Source organism: Pseudophryne corroboree, chromosome 2 (genome assembly GCF_028390025.1).
Source record: "Pseudophryne corroboree isolate aPseCor3 chromosome 2, aPseCor3.hap2, whole genome shotgun sequence".
NCBI lineage: Eukaryota > Metazoa > Chordata > Amphibia > Anura > Myobatrachidae > Pseudophryne > Pseudophryne corroboree.
In genome coordinates this window covers 68538844-68566663 of record NC_086445.1, presented here as the reverse complement: position 1 = coordinate 68566663, position 27820 = coordinate 68538844, and the positions used below count along the sequence as shown (strand labels likewise).

The window sequence follows — 27820 nt, the reverse complement described above, 5'->3', positions numbered from 1 at the left end:
TCCTCCACAGTAATATCACACATTGTGCCCCCCCCCAGTAATTCCACCACACACTGTCCTCCACAGTATTGTCACACATTGTACCCTCCCCCAGTAATTCCACCACACACTGTCCTCCACAGTAATATCACACATTGTGCCCCTAGTAATTCCACCACACACTGTCCTCCACAGTAATGTCACACATTGTGCCCCCCCCCCCAATAATTCCACCACACACTGTCCTCCACAGTAATATCACACATTGTGCCCCCCCCCAGTAATTCCACCACACACTGTCCTCCACAGTAATATCACACATTGTGCCCCCCCCCAGTAATTCCACCACACACTGTCCTCCACAGTAATGTCACACACTGTGCCCTCCCCAGTAATTCCACCACACACTGTCCTCCACAGTAATGTCATACATTGTCCCCCCCCCAGTAATTCCACCACACACTGTCCTCCACAGTAATGTCACACATTGTGCCCCCCCCCAGTAATTCCACCACACACTGTCCTCCACAGTAATGTCACACATTGTGCCCCCCCAGTAATTCCACCACACACTGTCCTCCACAGTAATGTCACACACTGTGCCCTCCCCAGTAATTCCACCACACACTGTCCTCCACAGTAATGTCATACATTGTCCCCCCCCAGTAATTCCAACACACACTGTCCTCCACAGTAATATCACACATTGTGCCCTCCCCCAGTAATTCCACCACACACTGTCGTCCACAGTAATGTCATACATTGCCCCCCCAGTAATTCCACCACACACTGTCCTCCACAGTAATGTCACATTTTGTGCCCCCCCCCAGTAATTCCACCACACACTGTCCTCCACAGTAATGTCACACATTGTGCCCCCCCCAGTAATTCCACCACACACTGTCCTCCACAGTAATATCACACATTGTGCCCCCCCCCCAGTAATTCCACCACACACAGTCCTCCACAGTAATATCACACATTGTGCCCCCCCAGTAATTCCACCACACACTGTCCTCCACAGTAAAGTCACAGATTGTGACCCCCCAGTAATTCCACCACACACTGTCCTCCACAGTAATGTCACACATTGTGCCCCCCCCCAGTAATTCCACCACACACTGTCCTCCACAGTAATGTCACACATTGTGCCCCCCCCCCCCCCGTAATTCCCCCACACACTGTCCTCCACAGTAATTTCACACATTGTGCCCCCCCCCCAAGTAATTGCACCACACATTGTCCTCCACAGTAATGGCATACATTGCCCCCCCCCAGTAATTCCCCCACACAATGTCCTCCACAGTAATGTCACACATTGTGCTTCCCCCCAGGATTCCACCACACACTGTCCTCCACAGTATGTCCTCCACAGTAATGTCATACATTGTCGACCCCCCAGTAATTCCCCCACACACTGTCCTCCACAGTAATGTCACACATTGTGCCCCCCCCAGTAATTCCCCCACACACTGTCCTCCACAGTAATGTCACACATTGTGCCCCCCCCAAGTAATTGCACCACACACTGTCCTCCACAGTAATGTCACACACTGTGCCCCCCCAGTAATTCCACCACACACTGTCCTCCACAGTAATGTCACACATTGTGACCCCCCAGTAATTCCACCATACACTGTCCTCCACAGTAATGTCACACATTGTGACCCCCCCGAGTAATTCCGCCACACACTGTCCTCCACAGTAATGTCACATTTTGTGCCCCCCCAGTAATTCCACCACACACTGTCCTCCACAGTAATATCACACATTGTGCCCCCCCTAGTAATTCCACCACACACTGTCCTCCACAGTAATATCACACATTGTGCCCTCCCCAGTAATTCCACCACACACTGTCCTCCACAGTAATGTCACACATTGTACCCGCCCCCAGTAATTCCACCACACACTGTCCTCCACAGTAATATCACACATTGTGCCCCCCCCCCAGTAATTCCACCACACACTGTCCTCCACAGTAATGTCACACATTGTACCCTCCCCCAGTAATTCCACCACACACTGTCCTCCACAGTAATATCACACATTGTGCCCCCCCCAGTAATTCCACCACACACTGTCCTCCACAGTAATGTCACACATTGTGCCCCCCCCCAGTAATTCCACCACACACTGTCCTCCACAGTAATATCACACATTGTGCCCCCCCCCCCAGTAATTCCACCACACACTGTCCTTTACAGTAATATCACACATTGTGCCCCCCCAGTAATTCCACCACACACTGTCCTCCACAGTAAAGTCACAGATTGTGACCCCCCAGTAATTCCACCACACACTGTCCTCCACAGTAATGTCACACATTGTGCCCCCCCCAGTAATTCCACCACACACTGTCCTCCACAGTAATGTCACAGATTGTGATCCCCCCGAGTAATTCCACCACACACTGTCCTCCACAGTAATGTCACATTTTGTGCCCCCCCCAGTAATTCCGCCACACACTGTCCTCCACAGTAATATCACACATTGTGCCCCCCCAGTAATTCCACCACACACTGTCCTCCACAGTAATATCACACATTGTGCCCCCCCACAGTAATTCCACCACACACTGTCCTCCACAGTAATGTCACACATTGTACCCTCCCCCAGTAATTCCACCACACACTGTCCTCCACAGTAATATCACACATTGTGCCCCCCCCAGTAATTCCACCACACACTGTCCTCCACAGTAATGTCACAGATTGTGACCCCCAAGTAATTCCACCACACACTGTCCTCCACAGTAATGTCACACATTGTGCCCCCCCCCAGTAATTCCACCACACACTGTCCTCCACAGTAATGTCACACATTGTGACCCCCCCCCCCCCCCGAGTAATTCCACCACACACTGTCCTCCACAGTAATGTCACATTTTGTGCCCCCCCCCAGTAATTCCGCCACACACTGTCCTCCACAGTAATATCACACATTGTGCCCCCCCCAGTAATTCCACCACACACTGTCCTCCACAGTAATATCACACATTGTGCCCCCCCCAGTAATTCCACCACACACTGACCTCCACAGTAATGTCACACATTGTACCCTCCCCCAGTAATTCCACCACACACTGTCCTCCACAGTAATATCACACATTGTGCCCCCCCCCAGTAATTCCACCACACACTGTCCTCCACAGTATTGTCACACATTGTACCCTCCCCCAGTAATTCCACCACACACTGTCCTCCACAGTAATATCACACATTGTGCCCCTAGTAATTCCACCACACACTGTCCTCCACAGTAATGTCACACATTGTGCCCCCCCCCCCAATAATTCCACCACACACTGTCCTCCACAGTAATATCACACATTGTGCCCCCCCCAGTAATTCCACCACACACTGTCCTCCACAGTAATATCACACATTGTGCCCCCCCCCAGTAATTCCACCACACACTGTCCTCCACAGTAATGTCACACACTGTGCCCTCCCCAGTAATTCCACCACACACTGTCCTCCACAGTAATGTCATACATTGTCCCCCCCCCAGTAATTCCACCACACACTGTCCTCCACAGTAATGTCACACATTGTGCCCCCCCCCAGTAATTCCACCACACACTGTCCTCCACAGTAATGTCACACATTGTGCCCCCCCCAGTAATTCCACCACACACTGTCCTCCACAGTAATGTCACACACTGTGCCCTCCCCAGTAATTCCACCACACACTGTCCTCCACAGTAATGTCATACATTGTCCCCCCCCAGTAATTCCAACACACACTGTCCTCCACAGTAATATCACACATTGTGCCCTCCCCCAGTAATTCCACCACACACTGTCGTCCACAGTAATGTCATACATTGCCCCCCCAGTAATTCCACCACACACTGTCCTCCACAGTAATGTCACATTTTGTGCCCCCCCCCAGTAATTCCACCACACACTGTCCTCCACAGTAATGTCACACATTGTGACCCCCCCAGTAATTCCACCACACACTGTCCTCCACAGTAATATCACACATTGTGCCCCCCCCCCCAGTAATTCCACCATACACTGTCCTCCACAGTAATGTCACACATTGTGACCCCCCCGAGTAATTCCGCCACCGTCACTGTCCTCCACAGTAATGTCACATTTTGTGCCCCCCCAGTAATTCCACCACACACTGTCCTCCACAGTAATATCACACATTGTGCCCCCCCTAGTAATTCCACCACACACTGTCCTCCACAGTATGTCCTCCACAGTAATGTCATACATTGTCGTCCCCCCCAGTAATTCCCCCACACACTGTCCTCCACAGTAATGTCACACATTGTGCCCCCCCCAGTAATTCCCCCACACACTGTCCTCCACAGTAATGTCACACATTGTGCCCCCCCCCCCAAGTAATTGCACCACACACTGTCCTCCACAGTAATGTCACACATTGTGACCCCCCCAGTAATTCCACCACACACTGTCCTCCACAGTAATATCACACATTGTGCCCCCCCCCCCAGTAATTCCACCACACACTGTCCTCCACAGTAATGTCACACACTGTGCCCTCCCCAGTAATTCCACCACACACTGTCCTCCACAGTAATGTCATACATTGTCCCCCCCCAGTAATTCCAACACACACTGTCCTCCACAGTAATATCACACATTGTGCCCTCCCCCAGTAATTCCACCACACACTGTCGTCCACAGTAATGTCATACATTGCCCCCCCAGTAATTCCACCACACACTGTCCTCCACAGTAATGTCACATTTTGTGCCCCCCCCCCAGTAATTCCACCACACACTGTCCTCCACAGTAATGTCACACATTGTGACCCCCCCAGTAATTCCACCACACACTGTCCTCCACAGTAATATCACACATTGTGCCCTCCCCAGTAATTCCACCACACACTGTCCTCCACAGTAATGTCACACATTGTGCCCTCCCCCCTGTAAATCCACCACACACTGTCCTCGACAGTAATATCACACATTGTGCCCTCCCCCCTGTAATTCCACCACACACTGTCCTCCACAGTAATGTCACACATTGTGCCCCCCCCAGTAATTCCACCACACACTGTCCTCCACAGTAATGTCACACACTGTGCCCCCCCCCCAGTAATTCCACCACACACTGTCCTCCACAGTAATGTCATACATTGTCGTCCCCCCAGTAATTCCACCACACACTGTCCTCCACAGTAATGTCACACATTGTGCCCCCCCAGTAATTCCACCACACACTGTCCTCCACAGTAATGTCACATTTTGTGCCCCCCCAGTAATTCCACCACACACTGTCCTCCACAGTAATGTCACACATTGTGCCCCCCCCCAGTAATTCCACCACACACTGTCCTCCACAGTAATGTCACACATTGTGCCCTCCCCCCTGTAAATCCACCACACACTGTCCTCGACAGTAATATCACACATTGTGCCTTCCCCCCTGTAATTCCACCACACACTGTCCTCCACAGTATTGTCACACATTGTGCCCCCCCCAGTAATTCCACCACACACTGTCCTCCACAGTAATGTCACACATTGTGCCCCCCCCAGTAATTCCACCACACACTGTCCTCCACAGTAATGTCACACATTGTGCCCTCCCCCAGTAATTCCACCACACACTGTCCTCCACAGTAATGTCACATTTTGTGCCCCCCCAGTAATTCCACCACACACTGTCCTCCACAGTAATGTCACACATTGTGACCCCCCAGTAATTCCACCACAAACTGTCCTCCACAGTAATGTCACACATTGTGCCCCCCCCCAGTAATTCCACCACACACTGTCCTCCACAGTAATATCACACATTGTGCCCCCCCCCCAGTAATTCCACCACACACTGAACTGTGTGTGAACTGAACTGAACTGACAGCCCTGTCCTAATATCCCCCCTCTCTGCACTGATAGTCTTGTCCTAATACGTTCCTCTCTGCATTCACAGTCCTGACCTAATACCCCCCCATATGCACTCAATGCCCGGTCCTAACCTACCCTAATCTCTGCACTGACAGTCCTGTCCTAATACCCCCCCTCTGTACAATGACAACCCTGTCCTAATACCCCCCTCTGCACTCACAGCCCTGTCCTAATACCCCCCACTCTGCAATGACAGCCCTGTTCCTTACACCCCCCTCTCTGCAATGACAGCCCTGTCCTAATACCCCCCTGTCTGCACTCAAGCCCTGTCCTAATACCCCCCTCTGCAGTAACTGCCCTGTCCTAATACCCACCTCTCTGAACTCACAGCGCTGTCCTAATACCGCCCCCCCTCCCGCAGTAACAGGCCTGTCCCAATACCCCCTCTCTGCACTCACAGCCCTGTCCTAATACCCCACTCTCTGCACCGACAGCCCTGTCCTAATACCCCCTCTCTGTACTCACAGCCCTGTCCTAATACCCCCCTCTCTGCACTCAAAGCCCTGTTCTAATACCCCCTCTCTGTACTCACAGCTCTGTCCTAATACCCCCCTCTCTGCACTCACAGCCCTGTCCTAATACCCCGCTATCTGCACTCACAGCCCTGTCCTAATACCCCCCCCTCTCTGCACTGACAGCCCTGTCCTAATACCCCCCTCTGCACTGACAGCCCTGTCCTAATACCCCCCTGTCTGCACTCACAGCCCTGTCATAATACCCCCCTGTCTGCACTCACAGCCCTGTCCTAATACCCCCTGTCTGCACTCACAGCCCTGTCCTAATACCCCCCTGTCTGCACTCACAGCCCTGTCCTAATACCCCCCTGTCTGCACTCACAGCCCTGTTCTAATACCCCCCTCTCTGCACTCACAGCCCTGTCCTAATACCCCGCTATCTGCACTCACAGCCCTGTCCTAATACCCCCCCTCTCTGCACTGACAGCCCTGTCCTAATACCCCCCTCTGCACTGACAGCCCTGTCCTAATACCCCCCTGTCTGCACTCACAGCCCTGTCATAATACCCCCCTGTCTGCACTCACAGCCCTGTCCTAATACCCCCCTGTCTGCACTCACAGCCCTGTCCTAATACCCCCCTGTCTTCACTCACAGCCCTGTCCTAATACCCCCCTGTCTGCACTCACAGCCCTGTCCTAATACCCCCCTCTCTGCACTCACAGCCCTGTCCTAGTACCCCCCACATACACTGACTCGGGGTGCTTGACAATTGCACTATATTATTACATAGTAATAGCTGTAGAGATAGACACACACATACACCGCTCACTGCGAGCGAGAATGCAAAGGCACCTTGCCACATGCGCAGTCTGCCAATAATCGCTCACTTGTGTGAACATCGGCCGCAACATGCAATCATGAATCAGGCTCATATACAGTAGTGCTATGGATTGTTTGAGAAAAGGGGCCCCCCAAATTGGGTCTTCCTTAGGGCTCCATGAGGTCTAAATCCGCCTCTGCCTGATATACTCTGTGCTGCTGGGGACCCTGCTCCTCCCACTATATAACTCTCAGACTGTGGCTTCCTGCTGCCTTCATTCTCCTCCTCACATCATGTCACTGCCCCTGTCACATGCAGCCCTGTCCCCACTGACACATCAATCATCTCCTGATATACTCTGTGCTGCTGGGGACCCTGCTCCTCCCACTATATAACTCTCAGACTGTGGCTTCCTGCTGCCTCCATTCTCCTCCTCACATCATGTCACTGCCCCTGTCACATGCAGCCCTGTCCCCACTGACACATCCCTCATCTCCTGATATACTCTGTGCTGCTGGGGACCCTGCTCCTCCCACTATATAACTGCCAGTCTGTGGCTTCCTGCTGCCTCCATTCCCTTCCTCACATCATGTTACTGTCCCTGTCACATGCAGCGCTGTCCTCACTGACACATCACCCATCTCCTGATATACTCTGTGCCATGTGTGCTTCTATAATGGGTGCAGGGCCCCACAAGCCCAGCATCCATATAATTATACTTCTCTCTCTAGAGTCACACGTAGGCCAGCAGTGCCAATAGAGATCTGTGCATGCTCACTGGAGATGTCTCCAGGAACACAGCACGAGCGCCATGTTCCCAAAAATGTGTGCAAGTGCAGTAGAGTCTGGCACAAAGCCAGATGCTTTCATTCTACAAAATGGGGGACACTGATGCCACAGATTGTATATCTGACCCCCTGATTGGGTACGCAGAGTGTCCAAGTAAAACTACTGTCCTAGAATGCGCAACACTCCAAAAGCAGGACTGATGAATCCAGGCTGAAGATGGATCGGGACTCGTTGAGCCATAAACCACCCCCTATCCCCACTGTCCTAGAGCGCAGTAACAAGCAGAATTAAAGATATTGAAGAGCGACTGCAAATAGCGCAAGCGAGCGTAAACTTCAAGGCTGCTAGGATTGCATGGGTTTTGCACAATTTGTAGGTTATCAAACAGTTAATAGGCTTGGGGGGTTGGTCTTAATTACAATAGTGGGAGTGTAGGGAGTAGCTAGCGGACATCTCTCAGGATTTTTCCAGAGAAGGTTGTGCTGCTCCTGTGAATATCCACTTGTCTGTTTTCTTTTCTCTATTTTACTGTATTCTTTAATTATTCTTCTCTATCCTCAGGGCCGGTGCAAGGTTTCTAAGCACTCTAGGCAAAATTTTAGCTTTCTGCCCCCCCCTGAAGGGATGGAGGAGCCCGGTGAAGCTGTGATATAGGACATGGGCACATGAGGGGCGACATGGGGACATGAGGCGGGTAGAAGGGGATGGAGGGACACAGAACCTAAGAATATGAGAGGGGGTGACACAGGACCTGGGGGGTGACACAGGACCTGGGCACATGAGGGAGAGGGGGGACACAGAACCTTGGGACATGGGGGGAGGTGACACAGGACAATTACAGTACACATGAGGTGGAGGAGATGACACAGGACCTGGGACATGAGGGTAGAGTGAGGGATAGGAGGGACACAGGACCTGGGGACATGGGGGGGGGGGGGTGACACAGGATATGGGGGTGAGGGGGTGACACAAGCCCTGGACACATTAGGGGTAAGGGGTGACAGTACCTGGGAACATGAGTGGGAGGGGGTGACACAGGACATGGGCACAAGATGAGGGGAAAGGGAAGGAGGGACACAGGACCTAGGGACATCAGGGGGGGAGGTGGGACACAGGACCTGGGGAGGTGACACAGGACATTTACACATGAGGTGGAGAAGGTGACAGTACCTGGGCACATGAGGGTGGAGAGAGGGAGAGGAGGGACACAGGAACTGAGGACATGGGGGGAGGTGACACAGGACATGTACAGTACACGAGGGGGAAAGGGTGACACAGGACATTGGGCACAAGACGGGGGATAGGTGAGGAGGGACATGGGACCTAGGGACATGGGGGGAAGGTACATAGGACCTACAGACATCAGGGGGCGGGGGAAGAGGTACATAGAACCTTGGGACATCGGGGGTGGGGGGCGGGAGAGGTACATAGAACCTAGGGACATCAGGGGGGGAGGGAGAGGTACATAGGACCTAGGGAAATCAGGGGGGGGAGGGAGAGGTACATAGGACCTAGGGAAATCGGGGGGGGGGGGGGGGGAGGTACATAGGACCTAGGGACATCAGGGGGGGAGGGAGAGGTACATAGGACCTAGGGAAATCAGTGGGGGGGGGAGGTACATAGGACCTAGGGAAATCGGGGGGGGGGGGGGAAAGGTACATAGGACCTAGGGACATAGGGGGGGAGAGGTACATAGGACCTAGGGACATAGGGGGGGAGAGGTACATAGGACCTAGGGACATCTGGGGGGGGGGAGAGAGGAACATAGGACCTAGGGACATCAGGGGGGTGGAAGAGGTACATTGGACCTAGGGAAATCGGGGGGGGGAAGGTACATAGGACCTAGGGACATAGGGGGGGAGAGGTACATAGGACCTAGGGACATAGGGGGGGAGAGGTACATAGGACCTAGGGACATCTGGGGGGGGGGAGAGAGGAACATAGGACCTAGGGACATCAGGGGGGTGGAAGAGGTACATTGGACCTAGGGACATCGAGAGGGGGGGGAGGTACATACATTCGTTTCTCCTCCTCTGCCCTGCGACTATACTGTGCTGTGGGGGCGGCTCAGGTCAAGCGCTGTTTGTCTGGCCGTCCTTGCTGCCAAGAATTCAGGACATGCAGCTGAAAGCGCTGGCCGGATACAGCTGCAGCTTCTGCGCATGCGCAATGCTGCTTAGACGCCTGCAGGGAACCTGGAGGTTCCGGCGGCAGGTAACGCGCTGTCCTCCTCTGTCCCTGGTGCCTGTCTGTCAGCTCTGCATCTTCTCTTGCTGGCAGTGACGCCGATCTCTATGGCTGGGAGTCACCTGTGCCTGACTCCCTGAGCAGCTGATGACACATGCGCTGCTCCTATGCCCGCCGACCCGTAATCTAAAAACAAGGGTGTCTCTCTTTCAGAGATATCCTTCATTTTTCTACTAGGCAGTCTCAGCGGGCCGCCCCCTCAGGTCCCGGCGCCCATAGGCAGCTGCCTAAAGCTGCCTAATGGAAGCGCCGGCTCTGTCTATCCTCTATCATACCTAGTCATTCTTGCTATTCCTATTCATTCTTACTATTCCCTATTCCTTTCCTTTTCTATCCCACACTCTTATCCCCCTGCTGATGGCCGCTCGCCCACAAAGAAGGGCGCTCCCCCATGCCCGCTACCTCAGTGCTGCAGCTGGGGCGGCTTCAGCGGAGCCTCCCGCTCGGCGGCGCCGCAGGTCCACAAGCCCTCCTGTCTCCACAGCTGCTGCGGGTGCGCTCGCGGATGCTTCCCCCGGCGGTCTCGCGGCTACTTTCGCTGGGGGACCCGCGACGTGCTCAGGTGTGCTCTGGCGGGTCATGGCTATCAGCAGCACTGCTCCCGCCTCTGCCTCGGCCCCCACCACCACACGTGGTGCGCGGGCCCGCCCGGCGGCGGGAGCACGTGGGGGGGCTCAACAACGTTTGGTGTGTCAGGCAGGGGCTGTCCCCTGGAGGGCAGGGAGAGGCAGGGGCTGTCCCCTGGAGGGCATGATATGCCAGCCTCCAGGGGTTCAGCCCCTAATAATGCTGCTTCAGATGGGTCCTCTCAGGGTAGTGGGGCACCTGCAGGGGCAGCAGCACGTGCGCCCATCTTGTCACGCGGCTCCCGGGCTCGGGCTAGGCGTGTCAGGAGGCGTTGCGCTGTTGTACCCAGTCAACTGGTGACCCCGGCGTCTAGTACGGCTCAGTCCCCTGAGGCGTACGCTCGGGCATCGGTGGCCACTCCGGGTCGACATGATTAGGGTACCCCCCATCGGGCCGTGAACCCCCTGGATGGTGCCAGCCTGCCTCGGGTGGTCACTGAGCGTAGGACGAGATGCGCAGCTCAAGGTCCGGCACATCCGGATGGTGGTACAGGACCTTTGGCTGGTGGTGCACCTTCAGCAATTAGCGTTGCACTCCCTATTACACCAGCGGCAGGACCCGCGCCTGCGACCGGGGACACAGCGGCTGTTACCGCACTGATGGTTTCCGTGATAGGGATTATGACTTCCCATATTGACTGCGCCGGGGTCTGGGAGTGGATCGGCGGGGCAGTTCAGTGACTTGCGGTCTGCACTGATCCCACTTGTCACTCAACTGATGTCATTATGTGCCGCTCCCACTTCTGCTGCGGGACAGCAACCGCTAGTTGCCGATAGGTCTCTGCACATAACCAATTGCCAGGCTCTTTGCTGGCACCTTCTGTTCCCTCTCGTGCTTCAGATCTGGTGGACATGGCGGAGAGCGATTTTGGCAACAGCGACCACTCTTCTGCATCGGCCGCCACGAGACGGGACTCCCAAGCCTCCTCGTCAGGTGAGACTGATGGTGATTGCGCACTAGGGCAGCTGGGTGATGTGGCCAAGGCTGCGAGTGGCAAAGGGCATGCGGAGCTTTCCAAGGGGAAACACCGCAGGCACGGACATTCCCGCAAGCGCAGTAAGCATTCGCGTTGCCATAGGCACGGGAGCAGTAGCAGCAGTCCGGAACAGGGCAGCCCCAGCGATGTCGTGCGTTGCCCGTACACCAAATTTTTGCGGGGTCTCCGCCCACGGATATAGGATCGTATCAATAGTGGTTCTTACGTGGTGTCTTTGCTTTAACACCCAAGACCCACAAGGCTTTGGTGGAGGCCAAGAAGAGTGGGATAGGTGAGGAGGCATATAGGTCCTATGTTAACTGGCTCTGGGGGTTCTACACCTTCTCAGCCTGTTATCTGGAGACGCGCCCAGAAGAGGCCTTGAACATCGTGCGCTATCTGCACATGATTCATGGTCTATTCCTTTCTAACAGGCCTTTCGCATGGCTTCGGTATGACACGGAGTTCAGGCGCAAACAGCACGGGCTGCACATCATGGCCTTCGGAGTGAAGAATGTTGAGGTGTGGCTTGAGGTTACAGATAGCTCACTCGGCCTGTTAGGCCGTCCGATAGGGGTTCCTTTTAGGCCAACGCGGAAAAAAGGTCCAAAGGTCGTTGTTTTGCCTTTAACAACGGCAAATTGCGGATCCGGGTCAAAATGTCGTTTTCGACATAGCTGCCTGTGTTGTGGTGCGTCCCACCCGGCTAAGGAATGTCCCAAGCTTGCCGGTGCGGGATCGGGTAGCAGATCCTCCGGGATTACTAGCGCTAAGTAAAGCCCCCTCCCCAGTCAGTGTGGACGCCATGCGCAAATGGCTCCACTGATACCCACTTCGCCCTCAGGCCCAATTTTTACTGGAGGGTTTTACAGAGGGATTTTGCCTTCCCATTTGTGGCGAGGTCCCCTACTCAGCTTCTCGGAAATTGTGCTCGGCCAGAGACCTTCCCCACGTTGAAAACGAAAGTGAAAGGGAAAGTGGCCAAGGAGGTACAGCTGGGGTGCATGGCCGGCCCCTTTGCTGCACTCCCTTTGCCGATTTTGGTATTATTCCCGGTCGGAGTGGTCCCTAAGAAGACTCCTGGCAAATTTAGGCTGATCCAGCACCTGTCTTACCCGCATGGCGCGTCAGTTAACGATGATATTCCCGAGGCGCTGTCCTCGGTGGCGTATCATTCGTTTGATTATGCTTTGAAATTAGTCAGAGAGGCGGGCCCCCATGCGTTATTGGGTAAAGTTAATGTTGAATCTGCATTTCGTCTTTTGCCATTGCACCCTGATTGTTTCGTTTCATGGGGGTCATTCCGAGTTGTTCGCTCGTTGCCGATTTTCGCAATGGAGCGATTAAGGCAAAAATGCGCATGCGCATGGTACTCAGTGCGCATGCGCTAAGTATTTTAGCACAAAACTTAGTAGATTTACTCACATCCGAATGAAGAATTTTCATCGTTGAAGTGATCGGAGTGTGATTGACAGGAAGTGGGTGTTTCTGGGCGGAAACTGGCCGTTTTCTGGGAGTGTGCGGAAAAACGCAGGCGTGCCAGGATAAAACGCGGGAGTGTCTGGAGAAACGGGGGAGTGGCTGGCCGAATGCAGGGCGTGTTTGTGACGTCAAACCAGGAACGAAATGGGCTGAGCTGATCGCAGTGTAGGAGTAAGTCTCGAGCTACTCAGAAACTGCTAAGAATTTTCTATTCGCAATTCTGCTAAGCTAAGATACACTCCCAGAGGGCGGCGGCCTAGTGTGTGCAATGCTGCTAAAATCAGCTAGCGAGCGAACAACTCGGAATGACCCCTCATTTGCTTTAGGCTGGACGACGGATTTTACATCGGCAAATGCCTACCCATGGGTTGCTCGGTCTCCTGCGCTTTTTTAGAGGCTTTTAGTTCATTTCTCCATTGGTGCGTTTGCGCTGGGACAGGCGAAACGGGAGTCGCCCACTACCTGGACGATTTCCTGTGCATAGGGCCTTCCAACTCAGACAGGTGCTATTCTCTTGAAAGCACTCTTTTCTGAGTTCGGGGTACCAATCGCTCCAGACAGATGTGAGGGTCCCTGTATTTGCCTCTCGTATCTAGGCATAGAAATAGATACTGAGGCAGGCTGCTACCGTTTGCCCTGAGACAAAGTTGCCAAACTGCGTGGGGGGATTGAGAGGGCATTGGCAGGGGGCAAGGTTACCTTGCGCCAGTGCCAATCCCTTCTCGGTCTTTTCAATTTTGCATGTAGGGTCATTCCCATGGGTAGGGTCTTTTGTCACAAATTGGAGCGGGCCGTTTCACTTCATTGGATTGTCATCGGAGATTTGCAGGGATCTGCGAATTTGGGATGCCTTTCTACATGAGTTCAATGGTGATCCATTTGGCTGTCTGATACGGTCCACAGCCCAGGTATCCAGTTGTTCACCAATGCGTCAGGTTCCTGGGGATACGGTGCGTACCTTGACGGTGCATGGTCCGCTGCCCCTTGGCCAGATTCCTGGTTCCAGCGGGGCTTAACCCGAAACCTTTTGTTGCTGGAATTTTTCCCATTGTTGTTGCTTTGGAGCTCTGGGGGGAGCGGGTCAGAGACCGGCACGTGGTCTTCTGGTGTGACAATCTTGGCGTGGTACAGGCGATCAACGGGCAGCGATCTCCCTCGCTTCCAGTTCTTTGCTTGTTGTCCCACCTGGTCTTGCACTGTTTGTGTCTTAATGTACACTTCATTGCGCGGCACGTCCCAGGGGTAGACAACGTGATTGCCGACGCTCTTCCTTTCGACTACTGTTAGACTTTATCTGGCGTATGTACGTAGCTGGGAGGTCGCGCGCTGTTGTCGGGCAGATGCTTGCAGGAATCTCCTTTTTTCTGCGTTTACAAGGTAGACACGATTTCACTAAAAGCTTTTTGGTGAGACACTGTTTGCAGGGCTGGGCTCGTAGCGCTCCTGTGTCTGTGGACAGCAGGCGTCCTCTATCAGTTGCGATGTTGGGTAGCTTGATGGATGTCTTACCATCCGTTTGCAGTTCTCAGTATGAGGTGTTGCTTTTATGGCTTGCCTTTGCGATGGCTTTTCACGGTGCCTTTCAGATCGGCGAGTTGGTGGCGCTCTCCAGGTCAGCGGTTCCCCCTTTGCTTGTCACAGGTGTTACTGGTGGACGCGTTACTGTGCAAACTGAGCTGTTCTAAGATGGATCAGTTGGGGTGTGGGTGTTGGGTTTCCTTGCCTGCCTGCCCTAACACCAGCGTCTTTCCTGTAACTTTAGCACATGCGTATGGTGAATCTCGGCCACGTGGTGGCGGAGCGTGGCTCATCCACCTCGATGGGTCTCTGTTGATGGTGTACCAATTCCAGTGGGTATTTAAGAAGACCATCCTTGCATTGGGATTGTCACCATCACTGTATGGCACACATTCCTTTCGTATTGGGGCTGCGGCAACAGCCGCGTCATTGGGTTTTTCAGAGACTGAGATTAAATCGCTTGGTCGATGGAAATCCAATGCCTACAAACGCTATGTCAGGTAATAGACTTTTTCTTTTCAGGCCGGCCTTTTTCTGGTTTGGCTCAATGCTTCTGCGCTTTGTTTTATTTTCAGTTCACTCGGGGGGCACGGGAGGGCGGGCCAACGGGGCGGTGTTGGGGTGCCTTCGCTTTAGCCGCTGTGTTTTTTCGGCGGTGCTCTGCGGTAGTGCCTCAGCTCATACTTGTTTCCCCGTCTTTTCGTTTTTCCTCGACTGTAGTCTTTTTTGGCCACTCGTCACCGTTTGACCGCTGAGGGTCCTGTACGATTTTGCCCTACTTTTCTCCTGAGAGCCCGGGGGTCCTCTGTGGCAGGTTTTCACTTCGGGACAGGTCGTTTCCCGCCCCTGGCCCGCCCTTCCTGTTCGTTGCCGGTTAGTTCCGGTCACGCTGGAGCCATTATTAACCTATTGTATTTGTTTATTTTTAGGGGTGTCCCTCGAAGTGCGCCCTATATGGATCTTGGGCCACTCATTTGTTTATTGGGCAGCTAGGTCACCTCTGCCCAGGGACTCAGCTGATGTTAACATTTTACAATGGGTTAGATCAGGCATTCCCAACCACGGTCCTCAAGGCACACTAACAGTGCAGGTTTTAGTGATATCCAGGCTTCAGCACGGGTGACTTAATTAGTAGCTCAGTTATTTTGATTTAACCATCAGTGCTGCAGCCTGGATATCACTAAAACCTGCACTGTTGGTGTGCCTTGAGGACCGTGGTTGGGAATGCCTGGGTTAGATGGTTAGGTCGTAGGGGGATGAGATGGGAGGAACTCTTCACGGCTCAAGGTTAATGCTTTTGTTGGCAGGAGAGTTTTGGATCTTGGTGGCGCAGTAGTCTCCCAACCCCTTATTCGTTTTAAGGACGCCCATTTATGTAGACCTGACGGCGTCCATTTGACTGATGAAGGTATTTCTTTATTTTTGGAAAGCATTTTTCGAGTTCTCGATAGCTTGGTTTGAGTTAGTTAGCTTAGTCAGGATGTTTTGTAGTAGTGGGTTTTACAGTATGGTGGCGGCACCGGCTCCTGCTGGACCGGTGTGTGACGGGAAAGAACGGTAGTTACAGTGGCTATTGCGCTGCTGTTTGTGGGTGCGCTCTTTGCCCAATACATTGTATACTCTGGCCCTCCTTACCGGGAGTCAATGGGCTTGGCTGTCTGGCCGGCTCTATTATGGTGTATTGGGGAGAGAGTTGGAGACTCAGCACTTATTGGCGTAGCCATTGAGATAAATAAAGTCATGTCGTGGACATGTGTAGCGGCAATAAGTCGTAATGTCACTGTTGATCTGGCCGTTCTTTCTTATTGCCACCATACTTAGTTTAAATATATTATAATTAAATAAATAACGGTTGACCGATTTTAATGGCATTTCAGTGGTCTGTGTCAGTATTTCTCTGTGTCATTATTTCTAGATAAGTTAGTTCATATTTAGTTGTAAGGTTATTGTGTAATGATGTCATGCGGTCAGCCATCGGCCGATAGAAAGTTTAAAAACAGACTATTTGTTGGCCAGGCATATAGAATTGAGAAGAGCCTTCATTTGTAGGGAAAGTCTGCCACCATGTGGTAATATATGGTAGTACAGGCTGGATGATGCATGGTAATGAGAACAATGGGCATAAAAAGCTCTATACTGCAGCCTGCTTCCACATTTCATCAGGTAACCCCATTGGAGAGACCCCCACACAGGGCCGAATTAAGCCTTGGGGGTGCCCGGGCACTTATGACAGGGGGCCCCGATGGAAGGTGGGGGATGTATATTAAATTGTGCATACCACCCAACATGTACTATTCCAGGAGGGACAAAATGCTCTCTACCTGGACTTCCCACTTAATATATGATTGGCGTCACCTGTGTTGAACTATTCAATTCATAAGAAAGGTACTTCAACACAGGTGATTGCAATCATAAATGAAGAAGGAAGTCTACGTAGAGCATTTTGTCCCTCCTGGAATGGGTCATGGTGGGAGGTATAGATTGTATATATTAAATTTAAACCAGTGGTGTATATTAGTTTTAACTAATACTGGGTACTGTTTATAGCGCCACCTAATTGAAAGACAACTATTTTATAAACTTTTCTTGTAGTGGAACAAAGACAACTTAACCTTAAAATTAGTGATGTGCACCGGACATTTTTCGGGTTTTGTGTTTTGGTTTTGGATTCGGTTCTGCGGCCGTGTTTTGAATTCGGACGCGTTTTGGCAAAACCTCCCTGAAAATTTTTTGTCGGATTCGGGTGTTTTTTTTACAAAAAACCCTCAAAAACAGCTTAAATCATAGAATTTGGGGGTCATTTTGATCCCATAGTATTATTAACCTCAATAACCACAATTTCCACTCATTTTCAGTCTATTCTGAATACCTCGCACCTCAAAAAATTATTTTTAGTCCTAAAATTTGCACCGAGGTCGCTGGATGGCTAAGCTAAGCGACACAAGTGGCCGACACAAACACCTGGCCCATCTAGGAGTGGCACTGCAGTGTCAGGCAGGATGGCACTTCAAAAAAATTGTCCCCAAACAGCACATGATGCAAAGAAAAAAAGAGGCGCACCAAGGTCGCTGTGTGACTAAGCTAAGCGACACAAGTGGCCGACACAAACACCTGGCCCATATAGGAGTGGCACTGCAGTGTCAGGCAGGATGGCACTTCAAAAAAATTGTCCCCAAACAGCACATGATGCAAAGAAAAAAAGGCGCACCAAGGTCGCTGTGTGACTAAGCTAAGCGACACAAGTGGCCGACACAAACACCTGGCCCATCTAGGAGTGGCACTGCAGTGTCAGGCAGGATGGCACTTCAAAAAAATTGTCCCCAAACAGCACATGATGCAAAGAAAAAAAGAGGCGCACCAAGGTCGCTGTGTGACTAAGCTAAGCGACACAAGTGGCCGACACAAACACCTGGCCCATCTAGGAGTGGCACTGCAGTGTCAGGCAGGATGGCACTTCAAAAAAATTGTCCCCAAACAGCACATGATGCAAAGAAAAAAAGAGGCGCACCAAGGTCGCTGTGTGACTAAGCTAAGCGACACAAGTGGCCGACACAAACACCTGGCCCATCTAGGAGTGGCACTGCAATGTCAGGCAGGATGGCACTTCAAAAAAATTGTCCCCAAACAGCACATGATGCAGAGAAAAAAAGAGGCGCACCAAGGTCGCTGTGTGACTAAGCTAAGCGACACAAGTGGCCGACACAAACACCTGGCCCATCTAGGAGTGGCACTGCATTGTCAGGCAGGATGGCACTTCAAAAAAATTGTCCCCAAACAGCACATGATGCAAAGAAAAAAAGAGGCGCACCAAGGTCGCTGTGTGACTAAGCTAAGCGACACAAGTGGCCGACACAAACACCTGGCCCATCTAGGAGTGGCACTGCAGTGTCAGGCAGGATGGCACTTCAAAAAAATTGTCCCCAAACAGCACATGATGCAAAGAAAAATGAAAGAAAAAGAGGTACAAGATGGAATTGTCCTTGGGCCCTCCCACCCACCCTTATGTTGTATAAACAGGACATGCACACTTTAACGAACCCATCATTTCAGCGACAGGGTCTGCCACACGACTGTGACTGAAATGACTGGTTGGTTTGGGCCCCCACCAAAAAAAGAAGCATCAATCTCTCCTTGCACAAACTGGCTCTAGAGAGGCAAGATGTCCACCTCATCATCATCCTCCGATTCCTCACCCCTTTCACTGTGTACATCCCCCTCCTCACAGATTATTAATTCGTCCCCACTGGAATCCACCATCTCAGGTCCCTGTGTACTTTCTGGAGGCAATTGCTGCTGGTGAATGTCTCCACGGAGGAATTGATTATAATTCATTTTGATGAACATCATCTTCTCCACATTTTCTGGAAGTAACCTCGTACGCCGATTGCTGACAAGGTGAGTGGCTGCACTAAACACTCTTTCGGAGTACACACTGGAGGGAGGGCAACTTAGGTAGAATAAAGCCAGTTTGTGCAAGGGCCTCCAAATTGCCTCTTTTTCCTGCCAGTATACGTACGGACTGTCTGACGTGCCTACTTGGATGCGGTCACTCATATAATCCTCCACCATTCTTTCAATGGTGAGAGAATCATATGCAGTGACAGTAGACGACATGTCAGTAATCGTTGGCAGGTCCTTCAGTCCGGACCAGATGTCAGCACTCGCTCCAGACTGCCCTGCATCACCGCCAGCGGGTGGGCTCGGAATTCTTAGCCTTTTCCTCGCACCCCCAGTTGCGGGAGAATGTGAAGGAGGAGATGTTGACGGGTCACGTTCCGCTTGACTTGACAATTTTCTCACCAGCAGGTCTTTGAACCTCTGCAGACTTGTGTCTGCCGGAAAGAGAGATACAACGTAGGTTTTAAAACTAGGATCGAGCACGGTGGCCAAAATGTAGTGCTCTGATTTCAACAGATTGACCACCCGTGAATCCTGGTTAAGCGAATTAAGGGCTCCATCCACAAGTCCCACATGCCTAGCGGAATCGCTCTGTTTTAGCTCCTCCTTCAATGTCTCCAGCTTCTTCTGCATAAGCCTGATGAGGGGAATGACCTGACTCAGGCTGGCAGTGTCTGAACTGACTTCACGTGTGGCAAGTTCAAAGGGTTGCAGAACCTTGCACAACGTTGAAATCATTCTCCACTGCGCTTGAGTCAGGTGCATTCCCCCTCCTTTGCCTATATCGTGGGCAGATGTATAGGCTTGAATGGCCTTTTGCTGCTCCTCCATCCTCTGAAGCATATAGAGGGTTGAATTCCACCTCGTTACCACCTCTTGCTTCAGATGATGGCAGGGCAGGTTCAGGAATGTTTGGTGGTGCTCCAGTCTTTGGCACGCGGTGGCTGAATGCCGAAAGTGGCCCGCAATTCTTCGGGCCACCGACAGCATCTCTTGCACGCCCCTGTCGTTTTTTAAATAATTCTGCACCACCAAATTCAATGTATGTGCAAAACATGGGACGTGCTGGAATTTGCCCAGATGTAATGCACGCACAATATTGCTGGCGTTGTCCGATGTCACAAATCCCCAGGAGAGTCCAATTGGGGTAAGCCATTCTGCGATGATGTTCCTCAGTTTCCGTAAGAGGTTGTCAGCTGTGTGCCTATTCTGGAAAGCGGTGATACAAAGCGTAGCCTGCCTAGGAACGAGTTAGCGTTTGCGAGATGCTGCTACTGGTGCCGCCGCTGCTGTTCTTGCTGCGGGAGGCAATACATCTACTCAGTGGGCTGTCACAGTTATATAGTCCTGAGTCTGCCCTGCTCCACTTGTCCACATGTCCGTGGTTAAGTGGACATTGGGTACAACTGCATTTTTTAGGACACTGGTGACTCTTTTTCTGAGGTCTGTGTACATTTTCGGTATCGCCTGCCTAGAGAAATGGAACCTAGATGGTATTTGGTACCGGGGACACAGTACCTCAATCAAGTCTCTAGTTGCCTCTGAATTAACGGTGGATACCGGAACCACGTTTCTCACCGCCCAGGCTGCCAAGGCCTGAGTTATCCGCTTTGCAGCAGGATGACTGCTGTGATATTTTATCTTCCTCGCAAAGGACTGTTGGACAGTCAATTGCTTACTGGAAGTAGTACAAGTGGTCTTCCGACTTCCCCTCTGGGATGACGATCGACTCCCAGCAGCAACAACAGCAGCGCCAGCAGCAGTAGGCGTTACACTCAAGGATGCATCGGAGGAATCCCAGGCAGGAGAGGACTCGTCATACTTGCCAGTGACATGGCCTGCAGGACTATTGGCTTTCCTGTGTAAGGTGGAAATTGACACTGAGGGAGCTGGTGGTGTGGTTTGCAGGAGCTTGGTTACAAGAGGAAGGGATTTAGTGGTCAGTGGACTGCTTCCGCTGTCATCCAAAGTTTTTGAACTTGTCACTGACTTCTGATGAATGCGGTCCAGGTGACGTATAAGGGAGGATGTTCCTAGGTGGTTAACGTCCTTACCCCTACTTATTACAGCTTGAGAAAGGCAACACACGGCTTGACACCTGTTGTCCGCATTTGTGTTGAAATAATTCCATACTGAAGAGCTGATTTTTTTTGTATTTTGACCAGGCATGTCAATGGCCATATTCGTCCCACGGACAACAGGTGTCTCCCCGGGTGCCTGACTTAAACAAACCACCTCACCATCGGAATCCTCCTTGTCAATTTCCTCCCAAGCGCCAGCAACACCCATATCCTCATCCTGGTGTACTTCAACAGTGACATCTTCAATTTGACTATCAGGAACTTGACTGCGGGTGCTCCTTCTAGCACTTGCAGGGGGCGTGCAAATGGTGGAAGGCGCAAGCTCTTCCCGTCCAGTGTTGGGAAGGTCAGGCATCGCAACCGACACAATTGGACTCTCCTTGGGGATTTGTGATTTAGAAGAACGCACAGTTCTTTGCTGTGCTTTTGCCAGCTTAAGTCTTTTCATTTTTCTAGCGAGAGGATGAGTGCTTCCATCCTCATGTGAATCTGAACCACTAGCCATGAACATAGGCCAGGGCCTCAGCCGTTCCTTGCCACTCCGTGTCGTAAATGGCATATTGGCAAGTTTACGCTTCTCATCAGACGCTTTCAATTTTGATTTTTGGGTCATTTTACTGAACTTTTGTTTTTTTGATTTTACATGCTCTCTACTATGACATTGGGCATCGGCCTTGGCAGACGACGTTGATGGCATTTCATCGTCTCGGCCATGACTAGTGGCAGCAACTTCAGCACGAGGTGGAAGTGGATCTTGATCTTTCCCTATTTTAACCTCCACATTTTTGTTCTCCATTTTTTAATGTGTGGAATTATATGCCAGTATCAATAGCAATGGCCTACTACTTTATATACTGCACACAACTGAAACGCACCACAGGTATGGATGGATAGTATACTTGACGACACAGAGGTAGGTACAGCAGTGGCCTACTGTACCGTAATGCTATATATTATATACTGGTGGTCAGCAAACTGTGCAAAACTAAAATGCACCACAGGTATGGATGGATAGTATACTTGACGACACAGAGGTAGGTACAGCAGTGGCCTACTGTACCGTAATGCTATATATTATATACTGGTGTTCAGCAAACTGTGCAAAACTGAAATGCACCACTGGTATGGATGGATAGTATACTTGACGACACAGAGGTAGGTACAGCAGTGGCCTACTGTACCGTAATGCTATATATTATATACTGGTGGTCAGCAAACTGTGCAAAACTGAAATGCACCACAGGTATGGATGGATAGTATACTTGACGACACATAGGTAGGTACAGCAGTGGCCTTCTGTACCATACTCCTATATATTATATACTGGTGGTCAGCAAAATTATGCACTGTACTCCTACTATATACTGTCTACAATGCAGCACAGATATGGAGTGTTTTTCAGGCAGACAACGTATACTGGTGGTCACTGGTCAGCAAAACTCTGCACTGTACTCCTCCTATATAATATTATACTGGTGGTCCCCAGTCCCCACAATAAAGCAGCACACTGAGCACAGATATGGTATGGAGCGTTTTTTTCAGGCAGAGAACGGATAAAACTGGTGGTCACTGATCAGCAAAACTCTGCACTGTACTCCTGTACTATGTTAATATACAGCTGCTCCCCAGTCCCCACAATTAAGAAATAACTAAGCAAGCACAAATATTTGCATCAACAACGAATAAACGGAGAGGACGCCAGCCACGTCCTCTCCCTAACATTTCCAATGCATGAGTGAAAATGGCGGCGACGCGCAGCTGCTTATATAGAATCCGAATCTCGCGAGAATCCGACAGCGGGATGATGACGTTCGGGCGCGCTCGGGTTAACCGAGCCATACGGGAGAATCCGAGTATGCCTCGGACCCGTGTAAAATGGGTGAAGTTCGGGGGGGTTCGGTTTCCGAGAAACCGAACCCGCTCATCACTACTTAAAATACACATAGAAAAATAAAATTATTTAACTTGTCACATGCAAGAATAGCAGCAGCCTCTGTACTACTTACACACTGGGACAGGACTCAGGAGGACTCTCTGTGTGTCTCTTACTCTAGACCCAAATGGTTTAGTTGCATAACAGTTTACACAGGACTCAGATACCCAGACGGGGAGGGGGAGAAGCTGGGTTCCCTGTGTCACTTACAGCTCTCTCCACCCATCTTTCCTCTGGTCATAAAGCTCCATTGGTAGCTCATGAAACATGATATTCCTGTGTCCCTGCCTCCACTGCATACTGTCTTGCTCGTAATCTGGCTGCTGGTACTGCTGCTGCTTAAGAGGGAAAGCTAGTGATATTAGTGTGCTCTGCCCGGGGGCCCCTCTGACAAAGGGGGGCCTGGGGTACATTCCCCCCTTAATCTGGCTATGCCCCCACAAGTCAGGTTAGAGGAAGACAACTGGTGGAAGTATGTATTGTGGAGCAGCTGGAAAGTGTAGCTTACCCACAAGACCTAACAAACACATGGAGGCTGATTCACAGTTTGCATTTGGGCAAACCATGGGGGTAATTCCAAGTTGATCGCAGCAGGAAATTTTTTAGCAGTTGGGCAAAACCATGTGCAGTGTGCACTGCAGGGGAGGCAGATTTAACATGTGCAGAGAGTTAGATTTGGGTGGGTTATTTTGTTTCTGTGCAGGGTAAATTCTGGCTGCTTTATTTTTACACTGCATTTTAGATTGCAGATTGAACACACCACACCCAAATCTAACTCTCTCTGCACATGTTATATCTTCCCCCCCTGCAGTGCACATGGTTTTGCCCAACTGCTAAAAAATTTCCTGCTGCGATCAACTTGGAATAACCCCCCATGTTGCTATATAAGGATGTGAATACATTCATTGTTTTGCATGCAGGATAAATACTGGCTGCTTTTGCATGTAGCCCACATTTGCTGGTCATCTATATTTTTACATTGCAATTTAGAGTGCAGCAATGACACACCTGTCTCAAGTCTAAATCTCTTTGCACAGTTTAGATCTGCCCCATCTGCAGTGCAACAGGGATTTGCCCAGGTGCAGTGTTGTTGCTCCCTCTTGCTTTGCTCCCACCTCAGACCCAGCCTCACAATACATGTTACACAATAACATTTCATACCATTAAATAATCCTGGATAGCAGCTGTGGCTCCACTATGGATTCTCAGTAACGACCCAAAGGTGTTTGTCCTGTGGAGGTGGGGGAACTGGCGGAGGGATTCTGGGGGGTGGTGCTCCTTTATCTTACAGGGAAAGCGCTGCAGAAGAGAAAGACACCAGAAGGTATTACAGATAACAGACACCAGACCCTGACTCATCTAATGGACACAATTCCTGGCATAGAATTCTCCAGATCTAGGAAGAAAAGTAGTTACCAGAGTTAGATCAACATAATTAGAATCCTAAAGGAAACTCCAACATTCTAAAGAGCTCTGGACGGAGTTTACGGAAATACAAAAACCCTCCAACAAAGACAAAACAGGATTTTAATACCTACCGGTAAATCCTTTTCTCCTAGTCCATAGAGGATGCTGGGGTCCACTTCAGTACCATGGGGTATAGACAGTTCCGCAGGAGCCATGGGCACTTTAAGACTTTTTCAGAGTGTGAACTGGCTCCTCCCTCTATGCCCCTCCTCCAGACCTCAGTATAGGAACTGTGCCCAGGGAGACGGACATTTTGAGGAAAGGATTTACTTTTAATGTAATGCTGAGATTCATACCAGCTCACACATCAACCATGCTGCACAACATGGCATTCAACATAACCCATGCCAACGGGCATGATCAATTGCAGCAACATGCTGAAAATAATTGTAACACAACACTTGTGTAACTACAAAACTAACCACCGCAGGTAAAGTACGCACTGGGTCAGGTGCCCAGCATCCTCTACGGACTAGGAGAAAAGGATTTACCGGTAGGTATTAAAATCCTGTTTTCTCATACGTCCTAGAGGATGCTGGGGTCCACTTCAGTACCATGGGGTTATACCAAAGCTCCAGTATGGGCGGAAGAGTGCGGATGACCTTGCTGCACCGATTGACCAAACTGGAGGTCCTCATCGGCCAAGGTGTCAAACTTGTAAAATTTAGCAAACGTGTTTGTCCCCGGGCAGCCGCCCAGGATGAGCCCACCTTTCTAGTAGAATGGGCATGCACCGAATTCGGTATCTGCAATCCTGCCGTGGAATGAGCGTGCTGAATCGTACCTCTGATCCAGCGCGCAATGGTCTGCTTAGAAGCAGGACACCCAATCTTGTTGGGAACATACAGGACAAACAGCCTCTGTTTTCCGTATTCGAGCTGTTCTTGCAACATAAATTCTCAAAGCTCTGACCACATCAAGAGACTTTGAACCAGCTAAGGTGTCAGTAGCTACTGGCACCACAATAGGTTGGTTTATATGGAAAGAAGAAACCACCTTAGGAAGAAATTGCTGACGAGTTCTTAACTCAGCCCTATCTTCATGGAAAATCAAGTACGGGCTCTTGTGAGGACTATCTTGGCATCTGTGGGGAGTGATAATAGAGATTCTATATGTTTTTTATCCTTTTATGTGATGTAAGTGCGAATTTGTCAGAATAAAACCGTGTATATCTTTTAAAGACGTCTGCACTATAAGCCTCTCTTTGTTTTATGTGTGTGAGCCATTGTGTTTTACCATTGTGGTAGACACATACACACTTTATTTAGGTTGGAATGATGGAGAATGAAGAATAAAACCATCCTTGGAAATCGACATAAGAGAGAGAAATTATGATGAGCTCATTTTTAAAAGTTGGCTTGTGAGTGTATATTCGTCTTTTCAAATATATCAACTCTAAAAAAGGTCTCTGCACTATATTGTTCTCCTTTCTTTTTGTGTGAATTACATCCTCTTACAAATTGGATGTAAGATACATATAGGTTCTAAGGATATGAAGATATTCCTATACATGTAAACCTAGTGAAGCGCCAGAGTGGAATACTACTTGTTTGTATTGAAATTGTCTTGGAAGCAGGTGAAACTTCCTTTGTATTTATCACTGGGTCGATTCACTTGGTCTGATTGCGCACTCTGTCTCCACCAAAGTTTTGGTTTTAGTCTTGTGAGACAAGGCCCCTAACTCAGACACCCTTCTTGCGGATGCCAAGGCCAACAGCATGACCACTTTCCAAGTGAGAAACTTCAATTCTATCTCCTGGAGAGGTTCAAACCAATCCGATTGAAGGAACTGCAACACCACGTTAAGATCCCATGGTGCCACAGGAGGCACAAATGGAGGTTGGATGTGCAGAACCCCTTTCACAAAGGTCTGAACTTCTGGAAAGGAGGCCAATTGTTTTTGAAAGAAAACGGACAAGGCCGAAATCTGGACCTTGATTGAACCCAATCGTAGGCCCGCATCCACACCCGCCTGACGAAAATGGAGAAAACGTCCTAACTGAAACTCTTCCGTTGGAGCCTTCTTGGATTCAAACCAAGACACATTTTCTCCAAAAACGGTGGTAAAGTTTAGACGTTACCCCTTTCATGGCCTGAAAGAATCAGAGTGGGAATGACTTCTTTGGGAATACCCTTCTGGGCTAGAATCCGGCGCTCAACAGCCATGCCGTCAAACGTAGCCGCGGTAAGTCTTGATACACGCACGGTCCCTGCTGCAGCAGAGGAAGAGGCAGAGGATCTTCTATGAGCAACTCCTGAAGATCTGGATACCAAGCCCTCCTTGACCAGTCTGGGACAATGAAGATCGCTCGAACCCTTGTTCTTCTTATGAGCTTGAGAACTTTTGGTATTAGTGGAAGTGGAGGGAAGACATACACCGACCGAAACACCCACTGTGACACCAGTGCATCCACTGCTATTGCTTGAGGGTCTCTCGACCTGGAACAATATCTCTGAAGCTTCTTGTTGAGATGAGACGCCATCATGTCTACTTGAGGCATTCCCCAAAGACTTGTCACCTCTGCGAAGACTTCTTGGTGGAGGCCCCACTCTCCTGGATGGAGATTGTGTCTGCTGAGGAAGTCTGCTTCCCAGTTGTCCACTCCCGGAATAAAAATTGCCGACAGAGCTTTTGCATGTCTTTCTGCCCAGAGGAGGATCTTTGTCACCTCTGCCATTGCCGCTCTGCTTTTTGTTCCGCCCTGACGGTTTATGTACGCGACTGCTGTTACATTGTCCGACTGGATCTGCACGGGTTGATCTTGAAGAAGATGCACCGCTTGTAGAAGGCCGTTGTAAATGTCTCTCTATTCCAGAACGTTTATGTGACCATTTTCCTTGGAAGCTTTCCAAGGAAAATGCCCTCAGAGATTCCATCTTGAACTTGAACCTTTTCAGGTAGAGATTCAGAGATTTCAGGTTTAAAATTGGTCTGACCGAGCCGTCCGGCTTCGGAACTACGAAGAGGCTTGAATAAAACCCTTCTCCCTGTTGTGACAAGGGCACCAGGACAATGATTTGATCCTGACATAATTTTTGAATTGCAGCTGTTACTACTTCTCTGTCCGGGAGAGAAGCTGGCAAGGTCGATGAAAAAATTGGCATGGGGGGACGTCTTGAAACTCCAGTTTGTATCCATGGGACACTATTT

General features: G+C 50.6%; 1 protein-coding gene across 4 annotated transcripts in view; it reads right to left on the bottom strand.

The window, feature by feature from the left end:
- LOC134999232 (cyclic nucleotide-binding domain-containing protein 2-like) overlaps positions 1-27820 on the bottom strand; it is a 713550-nt gene that overhangs the window by 614738 nt on the left and 70992 nt on the right. For 3 of the 4 annotated variants that reach the window (XM_063951414.1, XM_063951412.1, XM_063951413.1), the window contains exon 2: positions 24364-24501. The exons of the other annotated variant lie outside the window; for it this stretch is intronic. In XM_063951414.1, coding sequence (XP_063807484.1) covers positions 24364-24366 — 3 coding nt within the window. In that variant the 5' untranslated portion in view covers positions 24367-24501. The remainder of the gene's footprint in view (positions 1-24363; positions 24502-27820) is intronic. 4 annotated transcript variants of the gene reach the window in all.